The sequence below is a fragment of the Crocuta crocuta genome, unplaced genomic scaffold (assembly GCF_008692635.1).
Source record: "Crocuta crocuta isolate KB4526 unplaced genomic scaffold, BGI_CrCroc_1.0 scaffold72, whole genome shotgun sequence".
Taxonomy (NCBI): domain Eukaryota; kingdom Metazoa; phylum Chordata; class Mammalia; order Carnivora; family Hyaenidae; genus Crocuta; species Crocuta crocuta.
Window position 1 is genome coordinate 5,914,567 of NW_027529427.1, and position 24,726 is coordinate 5,939,292.

At 47.4% G+C, this 24,726-nt stretch overlaps 1 protein-coding gene across 3 annotated transcripts in view; it reads right to left on the reverse strand.

The window, feature by feature from the left end:
* TEAD4 (TEA domain transcription factor 4) overlaps nt 1–24,726 on the reverse strand; it is a 62,878-nt gene that overhangs the window by 33,473 nt on the left and 4,679 nt on the right. For all 3 annotated transcript variants that reach the window (XM_077759182.1, XM_077759183.1, XM_077759181.1), the window contains exon 2: nt 2,098–2,352. In XM_077759182.1, coding sequence (XP_077615308.1) covers nt 2,098–2,352 — 255 coding nt within the window. The remainder of the gene's footprint in view (nt 1–2,097; nt 2,353–24,726) is intronic.

Genomic DNA, 24,726 nt, shown 5'->3' on the forward strand with positions numbered 1-24,726 from the left:
AGGAAGAGGGATGGGGCTGGTGGCTGCACCCAATGGGAATACACTTTCTGCCACTGAACTGTACACTTACAAATGGTTAAAAGGGTAAACTTTATGTTACATATATATTTTATCATACACACTTTTACCCCACCCCTCTTGCTTTCACACCTCAGCACTTGATCAGTATGCGTCCCATTCTCCACCAAAGTAGTAAAAAAGAGCCTAGGATACCAGTCCTCCATTCCTCTCCAGCTCTATGGGAAGAACCTAGTAAAGCACTTGATCCCACATCTAGCACCCAACAGGTGCTCCATCCACATCCGCCATATTCTCCATGAAGCTTCCAAAGGGGCCCAAAATAAGAAGCAACCACTAGAGCAGGAAGTGGTTAGAGCAAAGGTGGGGAGGGTGGCGCAGGGCATGGACACCCACAGAAGTAAGGGAGACTCTGTAGGGACCCAGCAAAGCCACAGCGGTGGGGCTGCTGAGGGGAGATGAGCAGTCAGAATTGTAACTGGGGCCTGAGGACAAGATCCAGGGTCCACCTTGCCAGGACCTTGCTTCCCCAACAAGTAAAAGAATAAGAGGAATCACTGTGGCCTTGCAGGCAAGGCTGCAGGTAAAGAGTGAGTATCAGGTGCTATGAGAGCCCAACACTCCCCAAGGCGGTAACTCACAGGACACGTGTTCAGTCCAGTGGAGCTGAGTTGAACAGTGTCCTCCTACCCCCAGAATTCTTGTCCACCCAGAAGCTCAGAATGTGACCTTATTTGGAAACAGGAAACTGGATTAGTTGTGAAAAGTATCCCTAGAAGAGGTCAGGACGCACAGGGAAGATGGTCGTGGGACAACAGAGTCACGGACTGGAGTGATGCAGATACAAGCCAAGGAAGGCCACGGATTGTGGGCAATCCAGAAGCTGAGGGAGAGGCCGGAACAGATTCTGCGTCAGAGCCTCCCAAAGGAACCAACCCTACAGACACCTTGACTTCAGACTTCTGGACCCCTGAACTGTGGGAGAACGAATCTCTGCTGTGTTACGCCACCAGTCTGTGGTCACTTCTCACAGCAGCCCTCTGAGATGAATACAACCAGCCCCCACAAACCCCTTTACTGTGTTGGGGGAGAGGGGCGCCAATGCTAGATGGCCAAGAAGGAACCTGAATGGAATCCTCTGGGGGTGGGTGCCTGGCCTGGAGCCATTTTGTTAGGAGCCAGGGCAGGGCCCTCTATCGTTAAGGGTGACAACCAGTTACAGAAATACTCCTACCTCTTGCCCAAGACCAGAGTTTCAAGCTGAGGGTCCCGGGAGACTTTCCACTGGGAATGGAAGTCTGACCTGGGCCTTCCAACAGCTATTCAGTTTTTGGTTTTGTTTTACTTTCCCACATAACCTCTCTTCCATCCAAAGGTCAGCAGAGCCCCAGGCAGACTGCTTGGTCCTTCCCACATGGCTAGTGGACATAAAGTATCTCTGTATGTTCTGCATCCTTGGCCACTCACAAAGATCAAGCCTTTCCAGATCACTCTGAGCTCAATGGGACCTTTCCTGAGGGAAAGGTCTACAGCACTCTGCTTGCCCCTCTCCTAGAACACTCCACATCTGCCTTGATGCACAGATGTGTGTGCTCACCTCGCCTACCCCCACCATACTGTGAGCAGGGGCCAGCTTCTTCCCCGCTTAGGCCTGGCACACAGAAGCCTCATGACTGAGTGAGTGCATGAATGAAGGAACAAATGAGTCCAGTAAGCACCTTCCTAACCTCCCTTCTGTCAAGGTGGGGAGCTGGGAGCTGATGGGGCACCTGCCTGGGGAACAGCTTACAGGATTGTCCCAGTCGGCTCTGAGGGGGAGGAGGTATTCTTCCCCTTTCCCAAGTCTTCTACTACCGCAGCCTCTCTCCCACTTAAAGGCTTCTCCTCACACACCCTCCCATGCCTCGGGATCCCAGGTCAGCAGAATCGGCGTCCGCCCGATAGAGGCCCAGCGGTCCTTCCCCCTTCCGTTACTTGCAGAACCCCAGGTTGCTGTGCCTGGCCCCTCGCCTGGGCCCTGTTTGCAGTGGTGGGCCACGAGGGCAGGGGCCCGCCACCCCACCCCAGCAGGCTCCTTACCGTACATCTTGCCCTCGTCCGAGAGGATGATCTTGCGGCGGCCACAGGGCGGGTAGATGGCCAGGGCCTCCTGGAAGCTCTGCTCAATGTCCGGACTCCACACGCCCTCCGCATCATTGTCGATGGGCTTGTCCAAGGCCTGACTGCCCCCAGAGACGGTGCTCCCCTCAGGGGAGTTAGGAGGGCTCCACTCGTTGGAGGTAATGGTGCCGGCCTTGCCCTCCAAGGCTCCGCTTGGAGGAGCGCCCGTTGGACCTGTTTGGGCAGAAACCCCAGTTTCGGTGGAGAACCATGTGGCCATGGCACAGGGCACCCCGGGGAGCGCCAGTGCTGGGGTTACTTGCCCTTCCCTGCTTGGCCACCCACAGCACAGGGGTTCAGAGGAAAGGGCAGGGACCCAGGGTGTAAGGAGTGAACTGAAAGATCGGGGAACGTCAGGAGGCCTGGGGCAGGTCACGCCCCCTCTGTGGACCCCAGCTTTCCGCCCTGTTAAGCGAGACACACACGGAAGGCGTCCTCTGAGCACAGCCCTGAGAACCCAGGCAGGGAGGAGACGTAGGCGATAAGGACCGAGGACCAACAGACGTTCTCACATTCAGTCAACTGGGGACCAGAAGGACATAAATTATGTCCACCAACGGAAGAAATGTAAAATAGTAACCACTATGGAAAACAGTATGGAGGTTCCTCAAAGAATTAAACATAAAACTACCATATGATCCAGAAATTCCACTTTGGGATATACATCCAAACAAACTGAAATCAGGGTCCTGAAGAGGTATCTGTACACCCAGGTTCACAGCAGCATTACTCACAATAACCAAGAGGTGGAAGCAGCCCAAATACCCACGGACAGATGAACAGATAAACCAAATGTGGTATATACATAAAATGGAATATTAATCACTCTGAAAAAGGAGGAAAAGTCTGTCACATGCTACAGTGTGGATAGGCCTTATGGACATTATGCTGAGTGAAAAAAGCCAACCACAAAAAGACATATGCTGTAGGATTCTACTTATATGGGATATCTAAAGTAGTTAAGGGGAGCCTGGGTGGCTCAGTCAGCTAAGCATGGGGCTCTTGATTTCAGCTCAGGTCATAATCTTGCAGTTAATGGGATTAAGCTCAGCACCAGGCCCTGTGCTGACAATGTGGAGTCTGCTTGGGATTCTCTCTCTCTCTCTCTCTCTCTCTGCCCCTCCCTGGCTGACGGGTACACGCTCTCTCTCAAAATAAAAAGGATAAAGTTAAAAAATAATTTCAAAATGAAAGAACTCTAAGCTAAAGGAATAAGTAAATGAGCTGTTACTACAGTAACCCTGGGAATCAGTGGGGAGTTGATCTTAGTACTGAGGCCACTGGGTTTTAATGACTATTCGGATGACAGTGCTTAGACCTGACAGATACAGGGAGGTTGGAACTCAGAACTATACCTCAATCCTCAGCAAAAAGACAGAATACTGACAAAATACAACAAGGAAGATTGTCTGTCTGCCTAAGTCCTAGGTTAAAAAAAAAAAAAAATCCTAAATATTTGTAACCAAAGGCCTGCCCTTCCCTTAAGCGGATTTGAGATTTGAATTTTACATTACTCAGAAATCCCTAGCCAATTCATTAATAATAAGTAGTGGCCCATGGCCATGAAAAATCTCTGAAAAGACAGTCTTAACCCATACTGCAGAGAATTTCCAAAGATAAAATCTTGCTAAAGAGGTTTTCGAATGCAAAATTACAACACAGAAGAAAGAGGAAACAATCTACCATGATCAAGATTCAATAGGATTAGAGCCCAAGAACTAGAGATAACTGAACTATCAGATAATAACTATTATATAGTGGTATTTCAAATAATTATTGACTTAAACAAGGAATTCCAAACATAAAGAATTAGACACAATCAAAAAACACAAAGCAGACTAGAAAAAGAACCAAATAGCATATTTAGAAATAAATATTTTAGTCACTGAAGTTAAAACTCATGTTTAACTGAGGTTAACAGCACATGAGATACAGCTAGAGAAAGAACTGATAACCTGGAAAATAGATCTGAAGATATTACTAAGAAATGTATTTTTGTCATGATGATAAAGAGCAAGGAAAACAAAATAAGGCACTTCAACATACCTGCAATTAGCATTCCAGAAAGAGAGAATACAGAAAATGAAGTAGAACAACATTTGAAAAGATAATGACAAGGAAATTTTTCTCGAAAGAATGAAACACATGAATCCTCCAATTAAGGAACAATATTGAATCCTAGCCAGAATAAATTCAAATAAAATATACACATATTGTAAGGACACTGCAGAACACCAAAAACAAAGAATAGATCTTAAAAGCATCCAGAGTGAAGAATGACAAATCACCTACAAGGAAAGGACTATGACATTACTGTATATACAGATAGTGGACTTCTCAACAATAGCACAGAAGGATCCAATGTAATGTCTCCAAACCATTGAGGGAAAAATAACTGTTAACCTAGAATTAAAAACGCAACCAAAATATCATTCAAGAGTAAACATTTTTAAAAAAGCATTTTTAGACAAAGATGCAGAGAATTTACTACTAACAGACCCTCACTAAAAAAAAGAAAAAAAAAAAACAAGAAAAAACCGGTAAAGGAGATATTTTTTTAAGGGAGCTTCTAGGAAAAATCTAAACAATATTAACTATATAAAAACAATAACAACAATGATGGTGACTAAGTTTGGTCATGTAATACACACACGTACATGTATGCACACGTAAGAAAAGCCATATTTCTGAACCATAAATTCAGAAGATGCATCTGCTAAAACTCCAGAGCCAGTCACAATAAAAAATACTTAGCAAATTCTATAAACAAAGAAATTTCCTTGAATGTGACAAATGGCACCTTCCAAAAACCTGCTGGATGTTGTAATTTATAATAAGAACTGTGTATCTGGTCTTTGTCCCAGTTTCTAGCACAGAGCTCCTAAAACCCTTGGAATTTCCTAAGAGATGAGAGCGATAAAGGTGTCTTCTTATGTGAATGTGGTGACTTTTGGAATACATCTAAGGATGAGGGCTGGTGGTCAGGAGAATTACCCATGTAATTAGAGGGTTGGAACCTTCAGTCCCACACCACCACCCCTTCTACAAAGTCCAGGGAAGGGAGAGGGACTAGAGGTTACAGTAATTGCCAATGGCCAATAATTTAATCAATTGCGTCTATGTAATGAAACCTCCATAAAGCCCAAAAGGAGGGGCTTCAGAGAGCTTCTGAGTTGGAACACACGGAGATTTGGGAAGAATGGCACCTACTTGTAGAGGTTATAAAAGTTCTACGCCCTCCCCCCGACCTTGCCCTATGTATCTGTTCCATTTGACTGTTCTGAGTTATATCTTTTGTAATAAACCAGTAATCTAGTAAGTAAAGTGTTTCTCTGAGTTCTATGAGCCACTCCAGCAAACCAATCGAACCCAAGGAGATGTTATTGGAACTTCCAATGTACAGCCAGTGATAACCTGGCCTTGCCACTGGTATCTGGGGCTGGGGGCAGTCCTGTAGGATAAGCCATTAACCTGTGGGATATGATGCTACCTCCAGGTAGACAGTGTCAGAATTGAATTGTAGGACACCCAACTGGTAACCCAAGAGGCTTGTAGGTTAGTGTAGGAACATTCTCACCCCTTCAACTCCACTCACACATACACACACTTTGGAACTGGTGACCAGAACTTTAACCTGCACAACGCTTACTGACTAAACACTAGAAGCATTAGCTTAAAGTCAGAAGTAAGATATTGATAGCACTTTCAACGTTTATACTCACTATCTATACTAGAGTCCTAGCTAACACAGTAGGACAAGAAAAAGAGATCTGAAGATTGGAAAAAAAGAAGTAAACTGTCATTATGATAAGGAATTACAATAGAAGACCGAAGAGATTTGACAAATTACCATTACATTCTTTGATATCAGAAGTAAGGTGTCATACTTTACTAATTTCTAAAAATGGAATATTTAGAAGCCAAAGTCATAATTTACCATATCTAACAATAGGTGAGACAAAATCATAATGATTTTGAAAGACATAAAATACCTAATAAATGGAGAGGAAAACTGAGTTCCTGGATAGGAAAATAAAGATGTTGAATCTCTACCCAAAACAATCATAATTTCAATGAAATTATGATTTAAAATTCCCCAAGGTCTTCCACAAAACTTAGCAAGCAGATTCTCAAAATAGACGAAGAACAAAGACCATTCTCAAGATGTCTTAACTCACTATCTTCACCTTCCTTTCTTCTCTTTGGCCTCATATTCTGCCAGACTCATTCCCTACGTGTTTTCCTCAGGGCTCTGACCTGACCTCTCCTTTCAAAAGCCCATACTTAACCCCTGGGGGATCCCTACCCACTGTACATTTCTGATTCCCCAATCTGCATGTCCTTCCTGAGTTCAGGCATACATGGCAACTGCTTACCAGGCAGCTCTAATCAGACTTCTCCGAAACTCCTCAAACTTAACACGTCCAAAACCAAATTTTCAGAGGTCCTGGTCCTCTTCCTCCCCTGTGTCTCGGGAAATAACACCACCATCCGCCCAGAGGCCAGAAATCTAAGAGTGTACTCTGACTTTTCCCTCTTATCTCCCTAAATAATTAACAACCACATCCTATCTCTCTCCTAAAAGTCTTCTTGAAGCCACTTCTCTATCTGAGCCTTAATCCAAGCTTCCCCTAGAGCTCACCTGGATGACTGTGCCAACCCCATGTAGACTCCATAATCTGCCACTACAGCCGCGGTGAAATTTCTACAATGCAAATCTGATCATGTGATTCGTCTACTTAAAATCTCTCAATGGCTTTCCCATGATCTTACAGAAATTGGTATGTTCCACAACAGGATGTTATAAGGCTCTTCACCAGCTGATTCCTGCTCTCCTGCCTTACCTTCTAGGCATCCTCCATACTCCCTTCTTTGCACCCGCCCCCGATCCCCACAATCAATTATTCACCCTTGAAGCTCTTCCCCCATACCTGGAAGGGCTGCCTGCGGCCTTCCTCCCCATCCCTCTCTCACCTAACTCCTACCCATCTTTAAGGTCCAGAGGAAATGACATTTTCGGGAGGATAACCCGGGCCTCAGTCTGGATTAGGCACCCTCCTCTGAGCTCCAACAGGTCCCCGTGCTTTACATATCTGACCCCTCCATCTCCCATGAATGATGGGCCTCCACCATACCTCAGACTCCAAGAGGGTGGGGACAGTCGTCTTTCTCTACTGAGTCCTCAGCACATCGCACAATGCTGGGGCACAAAAGAATGAACACATGAGTAGATACTTGCTACGTGTTTTCATGAGGTAATGATTTCTCTGTGGGGAAAATGAACCATTCCGTGTTTAGTGTCAGGAAACCAAAAAAATATCAGTAAACGACTGAACTCTGGCACACCAGAGGGAGAGCTTGGGTTGTATGTTAATCCCTTTGGGACTTATTTTGGAGGTTTGTGAAATGAAAGTGTGATGTCTGGGGACCAAGAGACTGGTGCTGGTTCCAGTGTTATAAGCAACTGTATGACCACAGTCAAATTTGTCCATTTCTTAGATTGGGACCTAAGGTCCTTTCTGTCTACAGTGTCTGTGGCTCACATTTGCGGCCCAGAACCTCCCCTTCTTCTGGGACCTCTCCCACCATTCACCTGTGGCTCTGCTCAGAGAAGGCTGGAGAACTGATCTGCCATGGAGAGACAGTCCATATGCTGTTCAACAAGATCAGATGTTAACTAGTACGGGGCCCGATGCACAGTGCTCAGTAGGAGCTATATTCATTGTCACCATCATTATGTAAGCTACAAATAATGCCTCATGTAGAAGGTCTGAAGTCCTTTTTTTTTTTAATTTTTTTAGAAGGTCTAAAGTCCTAAAAGGACCTACCAGACACATATGCCTTAAGCTAATATTGATTAATGTTAATTAATAAATAATATTAATACTTAAAGTCTTGTATGGCCTGGCTTCAGCCTAGATTCTCTTCTGGGACCTGGCACTAAACACAAATGGATAGGCAGGCTGAGGGGGCTATGAAGGCCAGAAAGGAGAGGAGGAAAGGTGGGAGGCCCAACTTCCCTGGTACCACATGAATGCTTCCGAGGACTAGAGGCTGGGTCTCCGGGCCCTTCCTTCACCAGAGCTGAGCTAGACCAGCAGGTCAGCATGTTCAGTCCCTGTACTGGTTGGGCCCAGGGCAGCCCAGTGGAACACCAGGCCTGGGGAAGACCAGAGTCCTGTCAGATGCTGCCCCACAACTGAGGCTTCTGAGGACCTGTACTTTGTGTTCCCAAGATGGGGTCCATCCCAGGGGAAGCAGGGCAGGGGGTCACCCAAGGCCCCAAGCCCCGGGATTTGTTACTGAAGCTGAGCTGCTCCCAGCCCTGTGGCGCCCTGCTGCCCCCAGGCCATAGCTCTCACCGGCTGGCCTCTCCCAGTCCCACCACCCACGGCCCCAGGCCAGGCAGCTGCCTCCCCTCCCCAGGCAAACCACCCACACAGCCTAGGCCCTGCGGCTGGCAGAATGGAGGGTAAGCCAACACCAGTCCAGAGAAGGAGCTCCACTCCCCCTCCTCCCCCAAACCCTCCACAATGACCCCGCGGGCCTGCCAGGACGAGAGCGGGAGGGGAGGACAGATGGCACAGTTATGCCTGGGCCATGTGCCATGAACAGAGGCATAAAAATAATCCTTGGCTTGGCTTCCAGGGCCTGGCCTGGAGGCCCCTGGTTCTGCCCCCAGCCCCACCCAAAAGCCCACCAGATGGCCCACCCTATGCCAGCTCTGGGCCCAAACAACACTCAGCTCCACCCGGGGACCACAGATGCCAATTACTCAGGAATTTCCAGAAGAATTAGAACTTACGGGCTTTTATTAAGATCTTTTTTTTTTAATGTTTTATTTATTTCTAGGAGAGAGACAGAGAGAGAGACAGCGTGAGCAGGGGAGGGCCAGAGAGAGAGGGAGTCACAGACTGAAACAGGCTCCAGGCTCCGAGCCGGCAGTCAGCACAGAGCCTGACGCGGGGCTCGAACCCACGAACCACGAGATCATGACCTAAGCGAAAGTCGGACGCTTAACCAACTAAGCCACCCAGGTGCCCTGAGATCTTTTTAATAATGAGAATAAACTCCCTCAAAACACTTTCAGGGGAGGAAGGGGATCAGGATCCCCAGGTTATAAATGGAGAAACTACGGCTCAAGGAGGGCAAATGGCTCGCCCTGAGAAACCTGAAAAACAAGACTCGATGCACTGTAGTCCTGTCCCCTGCCTGCTCCAGGGCCGTGTGCTCCATCAAAATCCCCATCTCCTGCTCAAAAGCCCACCCCCTCAGTACCCTCCCATGGCCGTCAGGGACCACGAAGCTCTACCCTGCTCCCCCTAGCCTGCAGAACCTCCAAGATGCAACTCAACACCGGACAGTGCCTGGTCTGTGTTCACCTACTTCTCCACCGATCTGTAAGCTACCTGAGCACACAATTGTTTCTTATACGTTAGCACAGCACCTCCCCCACCCCCACTCTCCTGGCTCAATGTTGGGAATTTAGATGGATGTTACCCTGCTTTAGGTAGTTGTCAGTTATCCCACTAATTCCCTTTCCTCGGTCAAGAACAGATCTACCACTCATTTCCTTTTATCACAATATCTCTAACTTGTTGAGGGTCAAAGCATATAACCTCCTCCCCGTGCTCCTGACCGCAAATCAGACGTGATAGAGACTGAAACTCAAAGCTATGAGACTTGCCTGGTGTCATCCAGAGTAAAGGAGGGACAATTCAGAGAGGCCCTGAATCTTCTGCCCAATTATAAGGGTAGAAATTGTTCGCTCTGCCCCTCCTCTCCCAACTGATTCCAAGAGCTCTGGGATCCAGGCTAAAGGTTCCAGCTCCATGAGGGTCCTCATGACCTGTGGGCCCTGACATCCTGCACACAGATGCCTCAGCTCTTACTCCGATGCTTCTCTCGAGGCCCACCTTCATCCCAACTTAACTGAGAACTGAGAGGAAAGAGAAAAAATGGGATTTCCTTCCAGAAGAACCATCCCAATCTCCCACTATATAAGTCTCAGAAGTATAAAGTTAGAGGAAGCAGAGGGAGTAACTAAAGTAATTTAGTCACCTTCTGCCTCAATCTGAAAACATGAGTCCTTCTTCAGGCTGGTGGGCTTAGCTGCAAGGCTTGGTAACCAAGGTCAGTGGAGTTACGTCTCTGAACCCCAGGTCCTTTGTCCAATCCATCATAGTTGTGGTTATAGAACATCTATGTTATAGAATGTGGATCCTTCACATCAATACATTTCAGAGCAGAGACAAAACCGAGTCCTCCCATCATTACCTCGGCTGTTGCCACTGGACTAGACTCTGGAGGTTGGGCCCAGCTGTACACGTGCCAAACGGTGCTCCACACACTGAAGCACAAGTACACAATACAGAGAGCTCTGTGCAAACTCCCTGACTTGGGGCTTTGGGGTAGGTCTCTAAGCCTTCCCTGCCCTGACCTCATTTCTTAGTAAGAACAGGAAGGGAAATCAGGAACAGCAGACCCAGACTCATTCCCACTCTTCCCTCCAGCCCCCTTAGCAACCAACCCCTGAACCCCGAGTTTACTCACAATGTCTTCCTGCTTAGGGTGGGCCTCCTTCCTGACACCAGTCCATTAATAACCATCTGCTGAGGGTGGGAGAAGTGGGGGGAGGTGGTTCAACTACAAGCTGAATAAGGTCTGAGGATCTAGTGTAGAATGTGGTGACTATAGCTAATAACACTGTATTGTATCATTGAAAGTTGCTGAGAATAGAGCTTAAATGTTCTTACCAAAAAGAAAGACATGAGGTGACAGATGTGTTAATTAACTAGATTGGGGGGGATCCTTTCACAATGTGTCTGAATATCAAATCACCACAATGCACACTTAAAACACCTTACATTTTTAAGTCAGTTATATACCTCAATAAAGCTGAAATCTAAAAAAAGAAAAACACATTTTTTAAAAATCACCTGAGCACCTATTTGGGGGACTCAGCTCTGGAGAAATGGGCTTGGGTCCTCAGGGAACTTATACTTTACATGGGGAGGGGGGGAGGCTAACTGCTACAGAGGGGGAGCAGCTTCGGAGGAATCAGGTAGACTCACAGCTCAAGCCAGGGCCTGCCACGGCCTCCAGCCCCACCCACATAGGCCTTAGGTCTGCACTACTCACTGGGCCTCCTCAGAGGTCTCTGCCCTGATTCTAGTTGATGTCTTCTTTACCATCAATAGCCTGCAATGTCTCAGGAACAGGGCAAGTTTACATCCCCCAAGGTGCCCGGAAGACTGGCTGCTTAGTTTAACGGCAGACGCTGGGAGATGGAAGGAGGAAGAGAGAACCCATCCTCCAGGCAGGGCTGAGCCTTGGCGGGGAGGCCCACCTCCCCAACACACAGGGCTGCTCCTCCTCTAGTGCACGGCCCCCACGCACTGGGCAGATGAACCACAGGACTTGTTCAGGTGGCCCAACCCTCGCGGCAGGGAAGTCCAGCAGTGAAGAAAGCACCAGGACACTGAGGGACAGACATTCTGCTCACCAAGGGACAGACATTCTGCTCACCAAGGAAAGAACGATTTTCATATTAAGACTAGAAGGTACCATTTTTACATACCCACTCTGTGCCTGGCACTGGGCTAAGCACTTGACTAGAATATCTCCTCCAATCCGCCCAACACCCCTGTGAGGAGGCTGGTACCACTCACTTCAGATGATGATGCTGGGGCCCCCTGACTGCAGTGCTGCGCCCAAGCCCCAAAGCTCTAAGTGGCGAGGCTCAGTGCCTTCCCCTCCAAGCGGCCTCCTGCCCACCACAATGCTGCTGGAACTCTGCCAACAGTTTGGTGAACAGGAGGCAGAAGTGGTCTGATTCTACAGCATGTGGGATTTAAGTTAGATGTGAAGAGTAACAGGGACAGGTACCAGCCCTAGGATGGACCAGCTAAGGGGAGCTAGAGACGTATGGACCCCCACGACCCCCACAGCCTCTGGCAATGTCCCATCTGGGAGAGGTGGGCATTCCAAGGTTTGTGTGAGTGAAGAAAACCCCAGAAGAGAAAGTTGCCCTCCACCTTACAGGTACATAGACTAGGGCCCTAAGAGGTAAAACAACTTGCCAAAAGGCCCCACGGCTCATTAAAACTGGGACTAGAACTGGGCGCCTGGGTGGCTCAGTCAGTTGAGTGTCCGACATCGGCTTGGGTCATGATCTCTCGGTTTGTGGGTCTGAGCCCCACGCCGGGCTCTGTGCCGACAGCTAGCTCAGAGCCTGGAGCTGTCTTCGGATTCTGTCTCTCCCTCTCTCTCTGTCCCTCTCCTGTTCGCTCTCTCTCTGAAAAAATTAATTAATTAATTTAAAAAAAAACTTGGACTAGAACTCAGTCCAAGGCTCAGCCCCGTGCTTTCTTGCCACACAAGTGCAACTGCCATGACCATCACCTGGATGCCTCTCAAAGAGGAGAGAGTTGGCTCCTAGGAAGGAGGGCAGCAGGCGACCCACAGGTGAGTAAGCAGGTTCCTCAGCCAGAAAGATCGCTCCTTCCTGTTTTTCACTCCCCATAAGGGCTTTAGCCCTTTGAGTTTTTCATTGATTCATTCAAAACTGTGTACTGAGCAACTACTATATGCCAGGCATTGAGTACAAGGTCACAAATGACATAGTCCTTCCCTCAACATCATTCAGCCTAGTGGGTGCAGGGGTCCAGAGTTCCCGTGAATATTCTTATTATTCACAAAACATTCAAAAATTCTGTATTTGCAAATCCGGCTACTTACTAAAATCTATAACTCCTACATCAATACCTGTAGTGCTTCTGTGGTTATTTGCAGATATGCACATGCTCTGCACAGCCAAAAATGTGAGTTATCGTCACACACGTTCCCACCTGAGGTCGAACAAGGCTACACTCTGCTTTCTGGCCCCAGCTCTCACATTGTCCACAAGTGCCCCTTTCACTGTCTATTCAGCACCACTTTTTTTTTTTTTTTTTTTTTTTTTTGGCAATGTTTTGCTTTTTGCTACTGATTTCACAGTTTGCCATGGCCCCAAGTGCAGTGCTGCAGCACTGGTTAGGGTTCCTATGTGCAGGAAGGCTGCTCTGTGCCCTGCAGGGAAGACAAGTGAGTTGATAAGCTTCACTCAGGCGTGACTAATACTGCTATGGCTGTGAGTTCAATGGTAATAAATCTGTAACATATTTTCCTAATTTTTTTAATGCTTATTTATTTTTGAGAGAGACAGAGCATGAGCAGGGGAAGGGAGGGGAGAGAGGGAGACACAGAATCTAAAGCAGGCTCCAAGTTCCAAGCTATCAGCACAGAGCCCAACATGGGGCTCGAACTCACAAGCCATGAGATCATTCCCCGAGCCAAAGTCAGATGCTTAACTGACTAAGCCACCCAGGCATCCCAAATCAGTAACATATATTCAATAAGGTGTCTTTGAACAGAAACATACAAAAAACAAAGTCTATGAATTAAATAGTTGAAAACACTGCATTAGATGCTCATAGGGACCTAATAAGAATCAGGTGTACCCATGGAGGGTAACAGATTAAACAATTATAGATGAATATCTTAAGGGGAGTGGGTAGGATTTTAATAGATGCTCTTCTCAAGGCCTTGGGAATACCACATCTAGTGAAGATAGAAGAAACATCAAAAGGTAGAAACAACCCAAACAGATGGATGGACAAACAAAATGTAGCATATCCATACAGTGGAATATTATTTAGCCTTAAACAAGGAATAAAATACTGACACTTTACAACACGAATGAACCTTGACAACGTTAAGTGAAATAAGCCAGTCACAAAATGACAATTCTATGCTTCCACCAATTTTACAACCATTTTTTAAGCGCACCGGGAGACAGAAGGGAAAAGGATGAGGACAGAGAAGGGGATTAGGAGACACTTCTGGAGACCTGGACCCAATATACAGGAGACACAGGAAAAGGGCCTAGTTATAGCTAGAAGTGAAAGAGACAAGACAGCAGCGTTTGGGGTCATAGGTGGGGAGTCCCTAGGGAGGGAAAGGATGGAGAGGGAACAGAGGAGGAGAAAACAACCTAGCGAAGAACTGGACCTGCATTTCTTAGTCTTACACTCAGCTGAAAAGAACTGGCCCCAGTGTGACTTTAGGAGGCTGGCCAGGGCTTGCTGGAGGTCTGAAATAATGAATACATATCATATTTTTATTATAAAAATAATAAAACTGCACACCCCAGGAACAGCCCCCCTAGCGCTGAGGAGCGCCGCTTCCCCTGCTAACACACACAAGGCCCTGGGGAAAGCATGGCACCAGCCTGGTCCACTGGGGAGCAGCTTCAGAGTCGTACCACCTGAACGAAAACCTCCCTCTTACCAGCTGTGCAGCCGATCGGGAACTTACGTCACCTCCCCAAAGCTTGTTTCCTGATCTCTCAAACAGGGGTGAGGAGACTGGCCTGGCAGAGATGAAGGACTGAGACAAAACGGGTAGAGAGGCTGGAGCGCAGCGCGGTGTGTGATCCACCATCCTCACTGACTGGTTCAGTGTGAAGACACTGATCACACCTTGTTCCCCAGTGGAACAGGATGGGGAAGGGTGAGGAAAAGGGCAGAGGATTACACCCACCATCCCACGGCATGAGCGCGCATGGAAGGGAGCACTCACTGAAGGCCAACCCACCAGGCCAGGAGCGGGGTGCCTGCTGGGGCTCTGGAGCCAGGGCCACGGCTCAGATCCCGGCCGGGCCTCCAACTGCCCAGTGTCCCCAAGCAGGCTGCTCGACCTCTCTGAGCGTGTCCCTCTGAAAACATTCCAGTGGTAATACAGTTACCTCCTCATGGGACTGTTGCGAGGATTGCATTCAATCGTGTCCACAATGTGCGGGCATGGAAGCCGGCTCTCGAGAGGGCTCCTCAAACATTTGGGGTTCTTGGCAAGATGGCGATGGGGGGCCAAGAACCTGGATGAAGAGTTTCTCTGGGACGCAGTGAAGAAAGAGGCAGGAGGGATGAGGGGCACTGGAGGAGGGAAGTGAAGAGGAAGCAGGCGGGTGGGAGCAGCCTCAACAGGGAGGGGCAGATAAGCAGATACAGCCCCAAACCCTCAGCCCCATTGGGGAGCACAGGCTCTACCCATTCCGCAGGCGGGTGCAGCAGGGTAAATAAGGACAGGGATCCAGCTTCCCAGGAACTCAACCTGGGATGCTGCCCCGGCCACCCCTTCCAAGCAGCCAGGGACGTGGGTGTCTGTGGGCCTGGCCCTAACACATCCAGGAAGTGGGTCACAGCAAGTGGGTAGCCGCAGGCCTCTACTCCCCACCCCTCCCCCAGCACCGGCCCCTGAGCTACTCAAGGGGCTGGTGACGCGGTGATGGGGCTTTAGGTCCCTGCAACAGTGCCTGCACAGAAGGCCTTCCGCCAAACAGGTTCTTGAAGGAAGGCAAACCTTGCTCCAAGCTCAGCCTTGCCACGGACCCGCTTCCCCCATCTGGACCTCGGTGTCCCCACCCACACAAAGAACAGGTGGGGAAGTGGAATATCATTCAGCGATAAAAAGAAATGAGCTATCAACTTACCAAAAGACACAGAGGAATCTTAAGGGCATATTGCTAAGCAAAAGCCAATCTGAAAAGGCTACACGCATACTGTATGATCACAACCACAGGACATTCCGGAAAAGGCAACCCTGAGGGGTATGTGGAACACAGGGGCGGTTTAGGGCAGTGAGACTATTCTGTATAATTCTATAATAGTGCAGAGAGGACATCCACCTGTCAGAACCCACAGAAAGCACACACACAGAGTGAACCTCAATGTGAACTATGGACTTGAGTTCATAATAACGTATCAGTACTGGCTCATCAATGTAAAAAATATGTTGCACCAGTACAAGATATGTCAATAATATGAGTAAGAGGAGAAGGGAAGAAACTCTGTACTTTCTGCTCACTTTTTCTGTAATCCCGAAACTGCTTGAAAATAATAATGATACAGGGGTGCCTGGGTGGCTTAGTCGGTTGAGCATCCAACTCTTGGTTTCGGCTCAGGTCATGAGCCCATGGTTCGTGAGTTTGAGCCCAACATTGGGCTCTGCAGTGACAGCACAGAACCTGCTTGGGATTCTCTCTCCCTCTCTCTCTGCCCTTCCCCTACTCTCTCTCTCTCAAAACAAATAAATAAACTTAAAAAATTTTTAAATAATAATAAAAATACAAATAAAGGAATGGGGGAGGTTAGGCTATTAGTTTATTTTTTAAGTATATCTATTTGAGAGAGTGAGTAAGTGGAGGAGGGGCAGCGAGATACAGAGACAGAGACAGAGAAGGAGGGAGAGAAAGGGAGAGAGAGAATCCCAAGCAAGCTCCATGCTGACAGCATGGAGCCCAACACGGAGCTCAAACTCTCATGAACCATAATATCATGACCTGAGCCAAAATCAAGAGTTGGACGACCCTTAACCAACTGAGCCACCACCCAGGCACTGGCACCACCACCCCCTTTTTCTTTTAAGATAAGAAGAGTAAGACTTGCACTTCTTTCTCCTTGGGGCCTTTCTTCAGGATTCTAAAATAAAGCAAAGGTCAGGAAGGTTCTCAAGAGGCAAAAGTACTGAACCAAACTAGCTGACGTCACCTTAAATAGGCCTGTCCTCTGAGAATTTAGACCAGGGCATCTGGGTGGCTCAGTCAGTTCAGTGTCCAACTGTGGCACATTTCATGATCTCAAGGCTTGTGAGTTTGAGCCTCGCCTTGGGCTCTGTGCTGACAGCTCAGAGCCTGGAGCCTGCTTTGAGTTCTGTGTCTCCGTCTCTCTCTCTCTTCCCCTCCCCTGTTCTCTCTCTCTCTCTCAAAAATAAATAAACATTAAGGAAGGAAGGAAGGAAGGAAGGAAGGAAGGAAGGAAGGAAAGAAAGAAAGAAAGAAAGAAAGAAAGAAAGAAAGAAAGAAAGAAAGAAAGAAAGAAAGAAAGAAAGAAAGAAAGAAAGAGAAAATTCAGATCTCAAAGTAGACCCCAGAGCTGGAGAGTCTCCGCCTAACAGACTCGCCACTGAATCCTATCAAAGACTGACTCTCCCTGGGCACTGGCACAACCAGTGTCCGTACAAGAGCCCAGTGTGCTGCTCAACAAACGCTCGCTTTGCCCAGCTTTGGGTGGGTTTGCCCCAATCAGCTGTTTTGCCAAAGACACACATGCTGTACCTCACCCTGCCAGGACCCGAGGGTGTGCCACACTGGGCCCTCAAGCAGCACAAGGCACCGAGGGTAGGGACTCTGGGTGCACACCCAGCCCAGGCAGGAGCTCGCAGAGCTGGGGAGCAGCCCTCCAGGCTCTAGAGCATCAGGGAGCCACGGGGAGCCTATAGGGCCATAGAGGTAGCCAGGCAGCCAGCCTCAGCAGCTGCGGGAAAGCAGCACCCGTCTTCAGCTCTGCCCCACTCCCCACCTGTGGGCCTCTGGAAAAGGTGTACATCTCTGGAAAAAGCCTGCCTCTGGGAAGAATGAAGGCTCTAGCACTTGGACAGTAAGTACCATACAAAAGCAAGGGGCAGGTTGGACTGGACTTGGACAAGAGGCAAGAGGTGGCATCTATGTACCTTGGTCATCTTTCATAGAAATGTTCTGTCTCAGAGCCACTCTGCCGGGTCAGGGACAGAGATGCTGATCACAAGGCTCTGGGGATTCTAATGGCCCAAAGCCCTCACCTTAGGCTGAGGTCACCATCATGGAGAACCCAGACTGACCCAGAAAACTCACTGCACTGATTCTCTCTTGCACCAGCCACACTCCTAGCCGGTGGCTTACCCCTGCGGGCCCAGTAATCATTCCACCTCCCATTCCAGAATGCAGTGGCCATCCAGCTTGGAAACGAGGCCATGTAAAAGGTTGGTACCCAGACTGGGCACAAGCATTTGTCGTTCTGGATGGGGCCGGCCCAGCGTGAGCCAGGGGCCAGGAGGAGCCAGTCAGGGAAGGTACCTACAAACTAAGAAGCCACCTGCACCTCCTATTCAGAAGTAGACTCGACGTCAGGTACTAAGCCAGGAACAGAACTCCAGAGAAGGCCCTGTTCCTTCCTCCTTTCCTCCTCCTACGTCATTCTGTAGGTGTTCCCTGCCCTCTATGCCCTCTGGGCCTCACCTCTGCCTCTGAAGAAGGCCAAGGCTCAGGGCATCAAACTCTTTCCTTGCTTTCAGAGTCCCTCACACGCACCATCTTCTTTCGGAGATTCTCTCCTTAAATGAATTTTCTCCAAAAATTTGTAAATCACACATTTGACAAGGACTTCTATCCAGAATATTAATGAGCTCTCAAAACAGAACCATCAAAAGGAGAAACAGGCAAAAGATTTGGTAGACATTTCATCAAAGAAGTTGTATAAATGGCAAATTAAGCACCCCAAAAAAGTTCAACATCCTTAGTTTTAAGGAAATGCAAATTAAGGGGCACCTAGGGGGCTCAGTCGGTTAAGCGTCCGACTTCAGCTCAGGTCATGATCCCACGGTTCATGCGTTTGAGCCCCATGTCGGGCTCTGTACTGACAGCTAGCTCAGAGCCTGGAGCCTGCTTCAGATTCTGTGTCTCCCTCTCTCTCTGACCCTCCCCTGCTCATGCTGCCTCTCTCTCGCTCTCAGGAATAAATAAAACATTAAAAAAAAATTTTTAAGGAAATGCAAATTAAGACTCCGATGAGCTACTACGACACACCTATCAGAATGTCAAGACAAAAACAAAGTCGACAAGACCAAATGCTGTTGAAGATACGGAGCAACAGAACTCTCCTGCTTTGCTGATAGAAAGGCAAAGGGTATACTTTGGCACACAGTTTGGCAGCTTCTTAAACCACTGCACATATACTACCACGTGACCCAATAATCCCTCTCCCAGGTGTTGATCCAAGAGAAAGGAAAGCCTTTGTTCACACAAAAACCTGTACACAAATGCCGACAGCAGCTTTATTCAAAATCAACAGAGGCTGGAAACAAGCAAAAAGTGAATGGATAAACACGCTGCAGTGTGTCCATATAATGGAATACTACACGGCAATAAAAAGGAACAAACTATTGATGCACACAACGGTATGAATCGAGGTATCATACTGAGTGAAAAACAGACCCAAAAGCCCCATACTGTGTGATTATCCGTCTGATATTCCCGAAAAGGCACAAAGACAAGAGTGGACAGCTCCATGTTCTCAGACGGCAGGCCCGGTGGGGGAGGGGAGACGCAGATGCACAGCCCGCAAAGGGGGGCAGTGTGAGGACATCTTTTGGAGGGGATGGAGCCCTTCTGTATCCTGACCATGGTGGGGAATCCCAATGCTTTGCATTTATCAAAACCCACAGAACCGTATGCCAAGAAGAGTCAACTTTGCCGTATGTGAATTTAAAAATAAATTTTTTAAAGCTCCTTCTTTTTCTGCCCAGAGGACCTGGCTCAAATCCACCTCACTCATAAAGCTCCCCTGTTTCCACTCCTCTAATTATTTCATGACCATGACCCTGAAATCGCTACTTTTTCTGTCCTCTCACCTATATTTCTCCCTCTCTACCTGTTTCTCTCTCTCTCTCTCTCTCTCTCTCTCTCACACACACACACACACACGCACACACGCACGTGCGCGCATGCGCAGCTATCAAAACCCTACCCATCCTTCAAAGTCAGCTCAAGTGCCTCCTCCTCTGAGAAGCCTTCCCTGACTCCTCCCAGCCCCATCAGAATGAATCACCTTTACCAGGCACCCGCTCGGCACTAGTTCATGCTTCCAACTAGCCCTTCTTTAATCTTGCAGGTGTTCAGTGTTCACTATTCAGTCCACCTCCCCTGCAGGATCCCAAGCCCCTCGAGGACACGGACCAGGTCTTCCATTCCCCATCTCCCCCAGTGCCCCTGGCACAGTGCCAGGCACACAGTGGGTGCTCTGTGACCACTGCAGGCTGTCTGAGGACACGTGCAGGCGGAGGGGGCTGATGCCAAGAGAGGCAAGCCGGCAGCGTCCTGAGGAGGGTACGAAAGCCACCAATACAGCTCTGCCTTCTCTCCTGCATAAGCAGCAAGACTACGGCTTAACCCTCCAAGTGGTGGAAGCGACCTCACCCCCATTCCAACATGAGGTCATGAAATTTACGATGGAGCATTTGGGGGACGCTTTTGTTTCTTCCACACCACCCAGCACATTTCCAAGCCCCCAGCAGGACAGATGCTCAGGACATACCTGTCGAAGGATGGGAGCCTGTCTTATCATATGGGTACTGCCAATTTCTTCTCACTTCCAGAAGACAGGACCTCTTTGCAGCAATAGTACATGAGGTCCATCTGATCTGAAGGCAATTTCATTTTGTAGAACTTCCAGGTATAGGCACAGCCTACCAGTAACATATAGGGACACTCCAGGATTGGGTTTTTCCTAGAGTATCACTGGCTTCTCCCTCCAGAGTTTAAGGGCAATTTATGGGTCATTTATTTGGTAAACACTTAGATGGTATTTAGTATATGCCAGGCAAAAAAAAAAAAAAAANAAAAAAAAAAAAAAAAAGCTAAGTATATTACAAATATTAACTAATGCAATCTTCATATCAACAAAAGGTTTGTCCTATTAATATTATTTTCCTCATTTTGCAAAAAAGGAGAATAAGATACTTTGCAGTTAGATGACTGTTCAAAGCCACACAGCTTGATATAAGTGGCAGAAAAGGGATTCAAACACAGGCAGTCTGGCTGTAATGCTATTCTGTCTAAACACGAGCCACTAGCCACACGTGGTCACTCAGCACTTGAAGAGCAGCTACTCCAAATTGAGATGTGCTCTTAAGTGTAAAATGCACGCTGGAATCCAAACACTTTGTAGGAAAGAAATGGAAATTGTCTCATTAATATTTTTTCACTACTGATGGCACATTTAAACGATATTTTAGACATAGTTGTTTAACTTTTTAAAAAAATTTTTAAATATTTATTTATTTTTGAGAGAGAGAGAGAGAGAGCAAGTAGGAGAATAATAGAGAGACACAGAATTGGAAGCAGGCTCCAGGCTCTGAGCTATCAGCACAGAGCCCTATGTGGGGTTAGAACCCATGCACCAAGATCATGACCTGAGCCAAAGTTGGACGTTTAACCGACTGAGCCACCCAGGTGCCCCAAGACATAACTGTTTAATAGAACATATTAGGGGCGCCCCTAGCAAGCTCAGTCAGTTGAGCGTCCGACTTCGGCTCAGGTCATGATCTCGTGGTTTGTGAGTTCAAGCCCTGCATCGGGTTCTGTGCTGACAGCTCAGAGTCTGGAGCCTGTTTCAGATTCTGGGTCTCCGTCTCTCTCTGTCTCAAAAATAAAACAACATTAAAAATTAAAAAAAAAAAGAAACAAAAAAATAGAACATGTTATTAGAATTCATTTTACCAATTTTCTTTTACTTTGTAAAAGTGGCTCCAAGAGAACATAAAATTACGAATCTGGCTTACATTGTATTTCTAGCAGGCGGTCCGGGTCTGGAGTCTGTGCTTATAGCCACTACCCCATGCTGTGCTCATATTCCCCTGCCCCAACCTCAGGGGTGCAGCCTGTCCCTAACACGTGCTCATTCAGCTTATCCAAAGGTGAGGGGAGCTAGGCCGTAACTCCCACCTCTCCCCATCCTGTCTCCTCCAACTGCTGGGACTGACCCTTCCCACCCCACATCTCTCAACCTTGATTCCAGCTCTGGAGACAGCTTATCTTCACCTCCTTCCAGCAGGAATCCCAGAAGGTCAAGGTGCTCATCACCATGGGCAATCCCCACCTGCTGCATGTAGAGAAACTGAGGCTCAGGACCACGAGGAGGAAGCAGAAGCCCTAGAGGTCATCTGGTGCAATCTCCCACCCACTGAAGAAATCTCCTCCAAAGCAGCCCTGGCAAGTTCTACCTACATCGTTCTACATCACAAAATTCTACGTACATCTATGTTGTACTACAGAGTGAAACTGACTTCAGATCTCTTGGACCTGATCTGCTATTGCTGCAAAGAGGGACTGCCTTCTGGCAATGAAAAATGGCAGCACCTTGAGGACTGCAAGGTTCCAAACCCCTCCACCCCCCATCTCCCCTCTAAGACACTCACAATATCTGCAAGCTCAATACTGAATAAGTCAGAGTGTATCTACCCTCCAAAACCAGACAGGGCTCTCAGTGTGGCCAGAGCACCACGGAGCCTAGCAGACTAAGGTTTTCCTTGATGCAGACCCCACCACTCCACTAGCCCACACAGGCTCAGGGTTTAACAGGGTGATGGGAAGAATCAGGTTGACCTAGGTTCAAACTCCAATCCCAGCTGGGTAATTGGGTACTCAATCTGGGTAACTTTTCTCCTCTTTTGTAAAGCAAAGGTTTAAAAAAAAAAAAAAAACGGGAGCACCTGGGTGGCTCAGTCCATTATAGGTCTGACTCTTGATTTCTGCTTGAATCCATCATCTGACAGTTCATGAGTTTGAGCCCCACCTCAAGCTCCAAACTAACAGTGCAGAGCCTGCTTTGGATTCTCTCTCTCTGCCCCTCTCCTGCACTCTCTCAATCTCTCTCTAAAATAAATAAATAAACATTAAAAAAGAGCCGCCTGGGTGGCTCAATCCATTAAGCATCCGACTTCTGCTCAGCTCATGATCTCACGGCTCAGGAGTTCAGGCCCCATGTCGAGCTCTGTACTGACAGCTCAGAGCCTAGAGCCTGCTCCAGATTCTGTGTCTCCCTCTCTCTCTCTGTCCCTTCCCTGCTCACACTGTGTGTGTCTCTCTCTCAAAAATAAATAAACATTAAAAAAAATAATAACAGGGCATCTGGCTGGCTTAGTCAGTAGAGCCTGTGATTCTTGATTTCGACATTGTGAGTTCAAGCCTCATGTTGGGTGCAGAGATTACTTAAAAATAAAAATTAAAGGGGTACCTCAGTGGCTCAGTTGGTTAAGCATATGACTTAGTCTCAGGTCATGAACTTGCAGTTGGTGAGTTCGAGCCCCACATCGGGCTCTGTGCTGACAGCTCAGAGCCTGGAGCCTGCTTTGGATTCTGTGTCTCCCTCTCTCTCTGTTCCTCCCCAGCTCATACTCTGTCCCTCTCTCTGTCAAAAATAAAGATTTAAAAAATTTTTTGAAAATAAAATTTTTTTTAATTAAAAAAAAAACAAAAACAAACCAGCACACCCTATCTCACAAAGGTGCCATGAAAATTAAATGAAATGATGTAGGCAGAAATGTCTAGAATAAAGCTTGGCATGTGGTAAGCACTTAATAAATAATTGCTCATTTCCCAGGGCACCTGGGTGGCTTAGTCTATTAAGCGTCCGACTTTGGCTGACTTTGGCTCGGGTCATGATTTCACCGTGCGTGGGTTCGAGCCCCTCATCGGGCTCTGTGCTGACAGCTCAGAGCCTGGAACCTGCTTCATAGTCTGTCTCCCTCTGCCCCTCACCCACTCATGGGTGCACGTGTGCTTTCTCTCTCTCACTCAAAAATAAACATTAAAAAATGTTTTAATAAATAAAATAAATGCTCATTTCCCTTCCCCTGCTTCATAAACCAAAATCCCAAGTTTTTTTCCCACAAGAATTGACAGTAAGTTCCTACTCTATACATATATAATTGATGCTCTAAACTTAAATGCAGGATTTTACATTCATATCTATTAGAGTTCATTTTGAGATAAGTATATGTATTTAGCATCACTCAATGTCAAGTGATTTTAATGACCAAAAATTGAACACAATTTTTTAAAATATTAAGGAGTGTACAGTTAAAAAAATTAAGGTATATTCTTATGAGGTAATATTATCCAGATCCTTACAACTATGGCTTTAAATTATTTTTTATGATAGGGAACATTACTCACTATATAGTATTCAGTAGGGAAAAAAATCAAGCTAGAATACAATTGCAATTATGTTAAAATACACAGATTTATTTGCATAAACACAAATTTGGAGGTATATATACCAAAATATTAACTGTGCTCACCACTGAGTTCTGGCATCATGTACAATTGTTTCCTGTTTAATTTATAAAAGTTTTATACAATGAGTATGTAGTAATTTTAACAGAACAGGGAGCCTGGGTGGCTCAGTCAGTTAAGCGTCCGACTTTGACTCAGGTCATGATCTCACGGTTCGTGGGTTCAAGCCCCGCGTCAGGTTCTGTGCTGACAGCCAGCTCAGAGCCTGGAGCCTGTTTCAGATTCTATGTCTCCCTCTCTCTCTGACCCTCCCCTGCTCACGCTGTCTCTCTCTCTCTCTCAGAAATAAATAAATCATTAAGAAGAAAAAAGAAATAAAACAGGACAGCATTTATTATGTGGCTACGCTTACCTCCCCACTCCCATTTGTCAGGGCTCCGCCCAGATCGCACGGTGATTCTGTGGTCACTCTCGCAAGCTGCTATCAGGACCCCAAAACCTGATCTCTAAGAAGCTGGCCACCTGAACTCAACAAAAGGTAACTCAGTGCAGCCTCTCACTTCTCCCAAAGCCTGCCTCAGCCCTCTTGCTCAATCTGTTCTTCCTTTACAGAGATAAAGGCAAGGTAAGTGTGTTCTGCCTCCAAGAACATTCCACCACCTGCTTCCAGCAGGCACCCC